At 42.7% G+C, this 12599-nt stretch overlaps 1 protein-coding gene across 5 annotated transcripts in view; it reads right to left on the bottom strand.

The window, feature by feature from the left end:
- Positions 1–249: 249 nt before the first annotated feature.
- The window catches only part of zeb2 (zinc finger E-box binding homeobox 2), an 86041-nt gene continuing 73691 nt past the window's right edge, over positions 250–12599 (bottom strand). For 3 of the 5 annotated variants that reach the window (XM_015371687.1, XM_015371688.1, XM_015371686.1), the window contains exons 6-10: positions 11543–11757; positions 9025–9133; positions 6193–8198; positions 3435–3615; positions 250–2372 (exon numbers count right to left, since the gene is read on the bottom strand). In XM_015371687.1, coding sequence (XP_015227173.1) covers positions 1795–2372; positions 3435–3615; positions 6193–8198; positions 9025–9133; positions 11543–11757 — 3089 coding nt within the window. In that variant the 3' untranslated portion in view covers positions 250–1794. The remainder of the gene's footprint in view (positions 2373–3434; positions 3616–6192; positions 8199–9024; positions 9134–11542; positions 11758–12599) is intronic. The other 2 variants (XM_015371690.1, XM_015371689.1) reach the window with 1 other exon arrangement.

The following is a 12599-nucleotide window of genomic DNA, read 5'->3' on the forward strand; positions in this document are numbered from 1 at the left end:
TTAAAGCATAAACAGGTGGAAAAATGTGGAATCTATGTTTAGCTTCATCTGAGTGAGACGTAAGCAGCAGCGCCGAGGTCAATTCGCTTTGATCCGCCTGAAAATGAGCACTGAAACTGTATCTAATTAGCATAATAATGAGGAGCAGGCACTCCTGCCGCTGCAGCTCTGGAATAACGTGCATATGAGAGGAGGAGGAGGTGCAAGAGGAGCTGGATGGCAAGAAAAACCAAGTGCTGAAGGGTTCAGTACTCTGTAATTTGGCTACTTTTTATTCGAGCAGGGTCATCTTCAAGAGAAAATTACAAATTAAGAATCCATAATACTTTTACAAAGACATTTCAGGAAAGATTTCTTCTTCAGTCATCATATCATACATAGTATTTAACAGTCCCTCTTCATTGTTTTTTTCAGCTTAAAAAAAGAAAACAAAGATGAAGAAAGTGGAATTTTTTTTTTTTTTCAGTCGAAAATACAGTGTTTTCACAATTGTATAAAAGTTCCCAAATTTTGGATTTTTTCTTCCAGTAACTGGAAAGTAAAAGAAAAAAAAAAATAAAATAAGAATAAAACTTCACAATGTTTCAAAACACAATAAATGCTCTTTTTTTTTTTTACGTAAAATTTGCCCCTATGATCGACAACATGTTCCTTTTTACTAAAATATATCTATATATTGAAGAACTATAGTACTGTACACAACAGTATGAAATAAATAAAATTAGGAAATATAAAATGGGCCACATAAATAATCAAAAAAGGAAAAAAAAAACAAAAAACGGTTTGGTTGTAATACTGAGAGTTTAAAAAGAAAAAGAGCTGAGAAAACATTGCACAACATAATGTAAACTAAAGGAAAAACTGCTGCCTATACGTCTTTAATACTGACACGGGTGCTTCGGAGAACAACGGTGAACCATCTCATCATAATACTGAAGCTGGTGAAGAAGAACAAAACCAAAAAAAAGAATAAAAAATAACAAACCGAACCGTCCTTTTACACAATACGAGGGTGGCACTTGCAGAAAAACACACAGGTTAAAAGGTTTGCATATAAGGCTTCTTTTTTCTTATCAAAAAACACCTTACAAAGGCTTCTTCCTTCATTTTTTTTCTTCTTTTTATTCCCCCTATGCTCCGTCCATAAACTGTCATTTTCCCTTAAAACAAAGGTCTCTTTAAAGTTTCTTTGAGAAAAACAAAACAAAAAAAAACAGTTTAAATTCCTTCATTTGATTCAATTCAAGAGGCCTAAAACAGTGCGGCTGGAGATGTTTCAAGAAATAAGGACGACACCAAAAAACGCAGGTAGGTGGTAATACTGAAGGACTGCAGTGCAGGTAATACTGCTCTTTTCCAACACTGTATAAATATATACATAGGCAATACTTTTTATTATTTTTGTTCATGATTATAGAAGCGGAGTGCAATTTGTACAAGTCACTAGTTGTGCTATAAATACTATGGAACACAGGAGGTTAGCACCACACGTTGTTTTAGGCCTTAGTACTGTACATTTTTTTATTCATTTATTTGTTGTTCGGTTTGCATAATGCAGCTTATTTCACAAACCCGCGCCTCCCGTAACTTCGGATTGATTTTTGAGTCCCCCGTCCCTATCAGGCAGACGTCGTCCCAAAGAGAGCTTCCCTGAAGCTTCAGGCACGTGCAGCTTAAAACACGGCGTTTTAAACCGAGCAGGTGAGAATACTGAACCCAAAGAGACAAAATGAAAACTTTAAGATGGGAAGCTTCATTAAAAAATGTCCCCCACCCCCCTGTCCTTCCGTTTTATTACATGCCGTCCTCCATCGCATCCTCGTGATCCGATTTGGTTTCTGTTTTGCCGTCCAGCGAGCTGTCGTCCATTGAGTGCTCCCCGTTCTCCTCCTCGTCCCTCAACGTGTCCGGGTCCGTGTCCATGCTCTTGCTTTCCTCCTCTTCCTCCTCCTCAAAATCATCCCTCCGTCCTATCTTTGCGTACGTTCCTTCCACCTCCTTCCGTCCCTCCGCCCTGATCCCTCCGTTCACGCCGTCGTGCCTCAGTATGGCCTCGCGCTCTGCCAGCTCCGCCGGGTAGCCCTGAGGAGTCATGCCCTGCAAGTACGCCCTGCTCATGAGCAGCTCGGTGGGCTCCAGGTGGCCCTTCTCACGTGCCTCTCTCTCGGCCGCCTCCCGCTCCTCGGCCTCCCGTTTGCAGTAGGAGTAACGGTGGTTCATGTGCTGCGAGTAGGAGCCCGAGTGGGAGAAGCGCTTCCCGCACTTGTCGCACTGGTACGGCTTCTCGCCGGAGTGCAGCCGCGAGTGCTCGATGAGATGGTGTTTGTGTTTGAAGGCTTTCTTGCAGATCTGGCATTGGTGCGGCCTCTTGCCTGCGGACACACAACAGGAAGAGGGACGAGACGTTAGATGGATGTATCACCCGTCCAGCAAACAACAACTTACAAAAGTCAAAGCAAGCAAACACATTCATTATTTAAGTTCCTTTCACTATGGGAGGACAGATTATGGAGCGAGACGTTATCCTAATTTCTAAATGCATATCAAGTTCAGGGATATGGCAAAGATCTCCTTAAGGCGAAAACAAATGGTACTTAAAACACCTTTAATGTTTTATTCAAACATGCTAGGCTGCAAGAGATGTTTTAGAACTCCACAAACTAATCCCGAGATGCCAATAAATAGTAAATAAAAGTGGGCCGAGAACAGAACCTTGTGGGACACCACAACTAAAACGAATGTAGCTACTTCCACCTTCCAGGCACAGCAGCCACTGCAACTCTAGCTGCCAGCTCAAAAAGAACTTAAAAAGAGGCAGCTTTCAGGGTAAAAGTGCACCCTTCATGCTTTTTTTTGTTCAGGCAGATAGCAAGACAGCTGCATAAAGCTTTGAGCACTCTGAGCTACTGATAGCTGATAAAATAAATGATGCAACCTCGTGAAAGAGGATCTCTGTATAATAACTATAATGAAAGACTTCTTATCAGGACTGAGAAGCTCCTGTGGCTTTGCTGATATGATCTACTGCCAATAATGGGGCCGATAAAAGCATTAAGAAGCTCCTTTTCCCCCTTTTCTTTATATATCAAGGTGAATTGGTGTGTATCTTTTAAGATAGCAAAACGGTTTTAACAGGATATGATTAGAAAAGAGTACAGCTCCCTTTTCTTTGGCCACCTGCATTAATTACTCTTATTGTAAAAAGGAACACACAAATGCATCACATGGCATCTTAACCCTGTCAATGAAGAAGCAAGTTAGGGGTTGGTTTACATATACAGCTTAAGGATTGAACAGAACAGAAAAAAAAGGAGAAAAAGGGAGATCAAACAAAATATATAAGAATTTACTGGTAGGATTTGGCAACACAAACATTTAAAACATAAAATAAAAAAAGCATGGGGTTTAAAATAAGGGTCTAGAACAGTATATACCTGTGTGTTCATATTTGTGTCTTAGAAGGGAACTGCTCTTCTGGAATGTTTTGTCGCACAAGTCACACGCGTACATACCACTTTCGGTCTTCTTTATCTTCTTCCGCGACAGACAGGAGTCGGGGTCTGTCATGTCGTCCAGCCCTGACAAGTAATCTGGTGTACCGTCAAGAAGGTCCCCCTTAGAGAAGAAGAACAGAGAGAGAAAAGGCAAAAAAATAATAAGCAATGTGACGTTAAATAAATCCTAAGAGGCTTAAGAGAGGTTTTTAAATAAAAGTGGAGTTTCCCGTTAATTTAAGGTGTGTAGCTAAATATTACAAAAGCCCAAGATATTTTTCTTGCTTCATGTTAAATTATTAATCTTTTATTTTATTCCATTTTGTCAAAAAACAATAGTCAACGAAACAAATATTTCATTGAAAATGTATCCTAATGTTATGTGTGCTTAAAGGTAAATATGCTAATCCTCAAATTATCCAATGTAGGAGCTAAAGCTAAGCTAAAAAAGGAAATTCAGTCTACATGTTAATTAGCTAAATCCTAAAAAAAAAAACTAGGATACTGTAAATTTCGCAAAACAATAAACTGTCCAAATTCACACAAAATGTTAAGCTGAACCAAGTGGCTGGACTAAGATTAAATGTTTTGTTGAAAACAGTTAGCTGCTAACATGCTAAACTGATCTGGCGCCAAACGATCAAAGCCTGATATTTATTGGAGAGTCTCAGACTTTGAACAATAGATGAATAAACATGCCTAAATTTAATTTGGTGATAAATTCTGATTTCTAATTTTCTAATTTATGATATGAGACATAAAACAAAGAAACATAAAAGTTTTGGTGATAAGCTAACGGCTTCCTCTGATAATTAACAAAGGGTCAGACACAGGCTGCTTATCTTTGATTGAAAAAAAGAAAACAGCAAAATTAGTTAAAAATAAATATTTACTTTGAAATCTGTTTTTTATCTACTTCTAACAAAAAACAATAATTAAAAAATGTTTTTACTTGAAGATATTTGAGAAGCTAGTTTATTTAAGCTACATTTTTCAGTGAGAATGCTCTGCTTCTGAGATAAGTTTTAAAAGAACAAAAGGCATTATTAGTGAGTATTTTCTTAGAAAAAATTTTTTAATACAGCAAATAACACCTATTACCATGTATAGATGTTGCAAATTACCCTCAATATAATTTACATATGTCACTTTGAGAAATTAAAAAAAAATAAATATTTGCTAACAAGCTAAACGCTAATTGCTAATTTGAAAATCCTCTTTTAATGGTCAATCGCCTTGATATTGAATACGTATGATTTGCTACCATTCAATCTTTGGTGGGATACTAAAAAAATAGAAGATAAAAAGGGATATCTGCTAAATTTAAACAAAAAAAATTAGCTAACATGCTAATTTCTAATATAAATCTGGTCGTACAAGAAGCAAAGCCCTTAAGACATAAAACGGTTTAAATAAAAACACAAATTTTTTTAGCAATTTTCATAATATAGTCACTGTCCAACTAATTTGAACAACAACCGGATGCAATTTTTTTCCAGGAGCAAAAATAAAACAAAAAAACCCAAAACAAAACAAGAAAGCTGATATATTTTTGAGGCCATAGAAAGTAAAGTGTGACACCATTCAAAGCCTTAAACTCAACACAATGCTGTGAGTTCTCATGCATTTTTGATTACCGGCACCCACAAGCGTTTATTCCTTATAAAACTTTCAGCTCTGGAATAATATCTCCCATTTATAACTGACAGCCTTCTCGTTATGAAACACAGCTAGCTCCGGCTAATTTTAAACTGGTGTTAATTCTGCACATTCCTTAAAAACCTTCCCCTTTTATGATGAAGATTACTCTTAAATTCAAATTGATGGAGGACAATATTACAACATTAGAGGAGACGCAGCGAGCCATTCTTGAAATTGCAAACCCATATAATGATTATAATCAGAAGGTGCACCTTAATGGCCAATATTGAGTCACCAAAGCCTGCTTTAATGAATATGTGTGATAATGTGAGGACAGTGCTGCACTGTGTTTTAAGAACGGACCACTATCACTCTGCAATCAATTTGAACTAAACGCCTGTAGCTGTATTTTTAAAATCTAATTTAATAACTTAGAATAGGAAACATTATTAATACTTTTTTTCATCAAAATGGTTCCCTCTATGTTAAACAGCCTTCAGCATTCACTGGTAATGAACATGGAGACTGTGCATTATTAATCCACATGTAGTGAAGAAGCTCATTTTGGCTTCGGCTCTCTTTAAAATGCAGGCAAAAACCGCAATAGGAAATTTTAGAGAAGTGCACTGCTCCGGGCCTCACCTTTGTCATTTTTACAAAGGCCTTTCACCCATATTTAATAACAAATAACTGAGCTCAGGCTGGCTATAGAGGAAGATGGGAGCACTAATGCATCGGTAGATAAAAATGTATGTCTTTTTCAGGCTGCATTAAAACATCACAAAGATGCGGTTATTTCGAAAAGAAAAAGCTCCCCCATAGTTGGCTGGTAGTATCATTATCATAAACCTTTACACTGCTAATGACATCTCGGTTTTTCCCACCTCAGGGTGGTGTCCCAGCTGTTTATCTCCATTGACTTTGCCAGTTCATCCTACCTCAGGTGAGCTTTTCTCTCTCCTGACTCTTTTAATTAGCACAGAAATTAGTTCAGCACATTTCAGAGAATCTAAGTGAGCCTGGGGCTTTTCACGAAAATCACAGGTGGCTCATTTACCTGGAAACCTGGTTTTCGCTGGTACTTTCTCCTCTGCTGCATCTCGGCAAAGGTAGCCGCCCCTGCTGCGTAAGTGTAGGCCATGTGCGGAAGGAAGCCCATTTGATCCATGCCCGGGTATGGCCTTAGACCTGGTATGCTGGCCTGCATGGGGGGCATGAATGTGGCAGGGGGGAAAGCGCTTTGGGGTGGAAGTGACGTATACAAGGGTTTGGCAGCAAATGGGTTAATGCCAAAGATGGGGCTAGTGCTTTTTTCAAGGTTCCCATTGTTAGTTGAGCCTGAGAAATCCTTCTTGAGATAGGCCAAGTTCAGAGGCTCTTCGAAGTGCTCTCGAGGAGAAGGGATGCTGTTGTGGTCGATGGTGATGCTGTTGACTTTTGGCCTGCTTTTGACAGTCAGTGCATGTTTGGGTTCCTTCATGAGTCTCGGCAGAGAGAGGTCAAGGGGTTCAGCCTGCAGGTCCTCTGAAGTCAAGCTGTTTGGAGTGTAAGAGCTGCTGTGGGAGTTTTTAGAAGATGTGGACGATAGGTTTAGAGGCGACGGGGTGTTGCTGCGAGAGTGGTCCAACTTTTCACCTGCAGACTTGGTGTTACCGCCAAACTGGTGGTTCTTCAGATGTCTGAGGGCGTTATCACAGTTGTTGACGTTGTTGTGGAGTTCTGCGATGGAGGGGGACGTGATGCGGTCGGCAGGTTTGATAAGAGACACAGGCGACCTAGCTGCCAAAGAGTCTTTTGGTGGAGTTTGGTGGTTATTTGTTCCGACAACCATATCTGTGTTGTTCCTGTGCTCTAGTGGTGGCGTCCTGGTAGTGCTATACTCGTACATCTTTCGCTGCTCAAACCATTCCTTGACAAATTCCTGAGGAAGGCCGACCGCTATGGAAATTTTGAGCAGCTCCTCCGAGTTCGGCTCCATGTTCATCGCGAAATAAGCTTTTAGCACAGACATGTGGTCCCTATAAGGGTTGAGGGGGCCAGTGAGTCCCTTCTCAGACATAATGGAGGCATGGCAGTTCTTCTCCACGAATATCCCTGGTTTGGTAGCCATCAGATTCTCACTGGGCTGCAGCACAGCTTTGATCTCCTCATTCATTTTGCACAGGTAGCGTTCATGTTGATGCAAAGGTATTGGCCCTGGGAAGGTTTCTTTGCAATACTGACAAGCGTAAGGTGTAAACATGTTTTCCGGCACCTTCTCGTCCACACCTCCCTCGAGCATGTGGTTGGATTTCTCTCGTTTAATATTGCTAATCTGTCTCTTTGAGTCTGTTGTCAAGCTCTGGAGGCAAGCTTTGGCTTCATTCACTTTCTCTAACGTGTAGTCGATGATGCTTTTGGTGGCACCGTTGTGATTGACCAGTGGAAGACCAGCCTGATGCCCCCCCGGAGATGTTAACCCCTGTCTCTGCTCCTCCATCTGGTTTCCCAGCTCCTTCATGTAGGCCTTGAGCTTGGACAGCTCTTCTGGCTTGCAGTCCATTTTCTGCCTGCACACAGTGTTGTCCACAATCTGGAGAACCTTCTGTACCTCACTGAGGTTGTTTCCCAACTGACCTGGATATCCAGCAAACTGCGATTCGAGGCCGGCCATGCTCAGATGCTGCAAAGGACTCTGAGCTGTCGAGTTGTGGTTTACCCCTAGTGGACTGTTCCCTCCCATACCTCCATTCATAAACGGAACAGGGGCACCAAATCCATGAGAAGCCATCATTAACTTATAGTCGTTAAAGTCAAGCGGCTCCGTTTTGATGCTCATGTGATTCCCGTGTTCGGAGAGGCCAAGCGACTTGCCGTTCTCAATCTTATTGCGCAGCTGGGTGATGGCAGTGTTGGTGGGCGAGGCCGAGGCGGAGGTTGGGGAGGAGCCCGGCTTCAGGTTGGTGCGCATGCGACCGTTAACAGCTATCAGGCCAATGCACTTTTTGCTGCTTATGTGGGAGCTGTAGGAGCCTGAGTGAGAGAAGCGCTTCTTGCAGTTTGGACACTCATAGGGTTTTTCACCTAAAATGACAAAGAGGTCCGTTTAAGTTTTATTTTTTGATTTCGGCTGTTTTCACAGTTTCAAACAATTTGACTCAGAAATCATTTTACTTTAGTTTAGACAGAGCGGTTCTGAAATCTTTCAATACACCAAAGGCAAATGCATCTCTTAGGTCTTTGCTTGACCTTTTGTGGCATTAAGGTGCAACACTCAGATGCTGTTTATCAACCAAAGATATTCAGGTTTTAAGGACAATTTTACATCCTGTCATAAAGCAACAAAACCTTAGCCAAAGATACTGTTTCAGAGATTGCAAGAAATTCATGCTCCTAATAGTAGAAGTTTAATTTTTCTTCAATGGTAGTCAAGTTTGGATCAAAGGGATTAACATTTTTACTTTTCTTCTTAAATAGATAACATAAAAGACAAACTTTCTAGATGAATGACTTGATTTTGAATACTTGGTGCCTTCTGACTTAAATTCCAGTGCCTACACATTTGACCTAGTGTTGTAGTAAAGACCACACCAACCAAAACCAAGAAGTACCGAGTCCAAGACAAGACCAAGACATTTAGAGTCCAAGACCAAGTCCAAGGCCTCTAAAGGTCTTGGCCTTGTCTCGTACTCCTTAGTCTCGGTTGGTGTGGTCTTGACTGCAACACTAATTTGACCAACCAATCCATCAGACCTAAGGTCAAGGATTAACAAGTCTTGTACCTACACACACTGCTAGGAATTTGCATTCTTTGTGATGTTCTTATGTTATCACTAGTGGGCAGGCTCTGAAGAAAACTGAGATTTCCTGCACATTCCTAAAGTGTGGCAACGTCCTGGGTGTAACTCACCACTGTGAATCCGGAGGTGCTCCTTCAGATGGTGCTTGTACTTGAAGGCCTTGCCACACTCTGTGCATTTGAACTTGCGGTTACCGGCTGCTTGGTTGAGCAGTTGGTGCTGTGAGGAAACACAGATAAAGGAAAGGGATTAAATTCAATGTTTAAAAAAAAAAAAAAGTAGAGGTGCAAACACAGTGAGGGTTAGAGTTCAGTAAATATTCACAATCGGTCGGCATGACAACACTCTCTAAGCGGCCAACAAGGCGTCTTGGCTTCCTGCGCCTACCTCGGCGATAACAGAGAGAATCACATACCTTTTAATTTCCTGGATGTGCGGCCAGAAGGAGGGCTGCCTTTACAATCTGGCAGCCCAGAAAATAGAATACATGAAAAGAGGCTTTTTTAGAGTCTTCATTAGGAGCACCGATCTGATCTACTTTTTCATTAATTTCAGCCTAATCAGCTCAGAAAGTATCACCACGCATACCTGTATGCACCCTCTTCTTCAGAGCTGGTGCGCAGTAATTGGGTCACTTTCTAGAACCCCTAATAGCCTTGATTCACTGTTCAAAGTAAACATCAGTGGTAATCCAATCAAACGCTGCTTTTTCTCTTAAGAAAAGGCGAAATAATACACAAAAAAATGTGGCTTAGCAGAAGAATTAATTCCGAGTGGGAGGTGTGGGACGAAGAACGCCTCGGCCCAGACAAATGCCGGGGTGTGTTGCTGACTCTGCCCACATTCCAGGGGAGACAGATGGCGGCGTGCAGGACACTGGGAGGACTTGGAGGAATTGTTCAAACAGCCCCAACCTTCAGAGATCAAGCTGAGGAAAGAACGGAGGGGCTGGTGGGGGGGTGGGGGTGTGGAGGACCTGCCTCTCGCATGTTGCTGAGTTGCATAAACAAACAGCAACAGCTGCTCCCCCCCCTTTTCAATCCACCTCCCCCATGAGGACCCCTGCCCGGTAAAGTTTCGTCTGCTGCTAATGGGACACAATTGCACCGTCAGGCTGATCTCCTCATGGCTTGTGGGCGGAGACTGCGCCGGATGGGATGTTTGCATATGTATAAGCTCTAATTAGTCATATTCTAGCTAATTGGTTAAGAGAAGGAGGAGTATTAATGCTTGTAAACACACAAGACACAGCACCGCGGCGCATGTTTACCTATCAGGACGTAATTCTTTATGTTAATCTGACTCACTCCTCCTCAGTTTTACTGTTAATTACCAAATGTACATTTAGTACACATGCGTGTTGCGTCTGTCTTGACTAATCAGTCAGTAATTAGAAAGAGCAGCAGAAAGAAAAAAAAAAGGACCTAAGGAAGACATAATTCAAGCTCATCTGACGGATTAATGCTTAAACAGTCTGGGTCTAAACGCCTTTGTGGGGCCACTGACCGGACCCCGATGGGGTGCGGGAGCATTGTAAACACGAGGCCCCCCGCTCGGCCCGGCCCCATCTGCTCACGTTCACACCCAGCTGGTAGATCAGGTGAAAGCACTAGCTGCTGACATCTGATCAAATCAGCCGCAGCCTGAGCCTGTCATCCTTGCTTCAGAGAGCACAACAGTACAAACACCCACGGCCTGGGACAGCACACCCCGACGCGCCGGGGTACACACAATCATCTGGTACTGGCACCGCAGCTCCGCCGTTTTGTTTCTGACAAAATGAGACCCCGCCTGGTAGACCATGTACAGGGAAAAATTAGCCCTTCCTCTCTAAACCGTGGTTCCTCCAAAAGAGCGACTTGGGGCTCCTTCATGTTTTCATACCAGCATTCTTTACTTTACAGATTCATATTTAGAGAAACATTTGTTATTTAGGGGTGATTAAAAACGTTTATAGATGGCTCTAATTCCAGACTCTCTCCAGATTGTGACTAAACTTGTTTTTAACACCCTATCCTAAACAGATTACTTTCAGACTTCATCTTCCCTAAAATTTACGGCTCCAATTTCAAAACTTATAATTACTCCGAATGTGTAGAAAGTGGAGTTAAACAGCCGTAACTGCCGGATTCGGGACTTTAAGGTGATTCATGCTAACTTCCAGCAGATCCGCGTCACATCTCGGGCACGCACGACATAAATCGCGGGAGAAAATCCGAGCGTACACAGATGTTTATGCAGTGCATGAAATTAGAAGTGGAGGGAGAGGGGGCGGGGGGGCTGCGTGATGGAGTGCCGCCACCGCAGGCCTGCAGCAGAACAACATTAAAGGCCAGGAGTGGAGCGAAGTTAAGGAGCTGATAAAAATTTCCAAATTGGAAATTAACACAATCATTCGATCGTGAACACGAGGCTGGAAAATCATATCAGAGAGGGCCATCAAAAAACCATTTAGGGCCTCAATTAAAGTTATTACCATTAAAGGATCTGCATCTTCAAAATGCCATGAAAAATTAATAATGATTGCCAATCAGAAAAAATGATCTCCCTTCTCCGAGGGATCGGAGCGCATTAGGGATGAAATGAAACGGGCGAGGGGAAAGGAAAATCAGAGAAACCCCGCCTCACCTGATCCCTGGCAGGCTTGTGTGTGGCCATATGCCGCTCGAGCTGAGTGCGGTAGGCGAACGTGTAGTTGCACAGAGGGCAGGCGAAGTTCTCCTCGTTCTTCTCATGGCGGTACTTGATGTGCTCCTTGAGCGATGTCAAACGCTTGTAGCCTCGGTCGCAGTAGGGGCAGGTCAACAGTTGGGCGAAGGCATCTGGCGTTCCAGGTGGCAGGTCTGTAAGGGAGACAGCAGGGAGGGGGGAGGGAGGGGGAGGAAGGGGAAGGAGAAGCAGGCCAAAAGGTCAGAGAATCAATGGCAGCGAGCGGGCAGGTTGCCCAGAGTGGTATGGGAGTTATCCACGCAATCTGCTCCAAGGCTGGACTGCAACCTCCTTCCAGCTCCTCACCGTCACTTTCCTTTATGCTTTCCCCACTAACCCCTCCATAAACCTACAAACTCCCTCCACACCCCTCCTCCTACAAGAGCTTCATGTCTGCAGCATGAATCACAGGAGCGTTCAAATCGAGCCTCGGAGGTGCTGCTATCTGATTTCAAGAGGCTGCCCAGCTGTTGCTGTGAGGCTGTAGGTAAACACCCAGGCATCCGGCGAATCTGTGGGACCAACAGCTGCCCGCCCGTGTCAGCGGGGAGAGCCTCTGCTGGCCTTCTCCGAAGATTCCAGCCGGAGGAACCTGTTACTTCGGGATTCATGAGGCCACATGTTGGTTCTCACGGATCACAGAATCCCTTCGTTTTGGGAAGTTTTAAACTTTGGGATTTGCAGCTGCAGCCTTTGAAAGTAAAGTCTAGTAAATGTGTGGATGTTCACGTTTACCTTTATAGCCATAAAAGAAGATTTTGGAAGAATAATCTTTAAATTACTTCACTTTAAAACTTGATTATACCTGAAAGTAACCTAGATAAAAGATCATAAACTATAAGTAAAAAGACAAACATAATAATTCACATTTAGAGCCAATATTCTAGCCAATCATTGTCATTTTTCGCAATTGTGCGAACTCAAAAATGTGTCAAATATTCCAGTTTGTGCTGATATCTTCCTAGCCTGGGTGCCA

This window comes from Cyprinodon variegatus, unplaced genomic scaffold, assembly GCF_000732505.1.
Source record: "Cyprinodon variegatus isolate N-32 unplaced genomic scaffold, C_variegatus-1.0 Scaffold63, whole genome shotgun sequence".
NCBI lineage: Eukaryota > Metazoa > Chordata > Actinopteri > Cyprinodontiformes > Cyprinodontidae > Cyprinodon > Cyprinodon variegatus.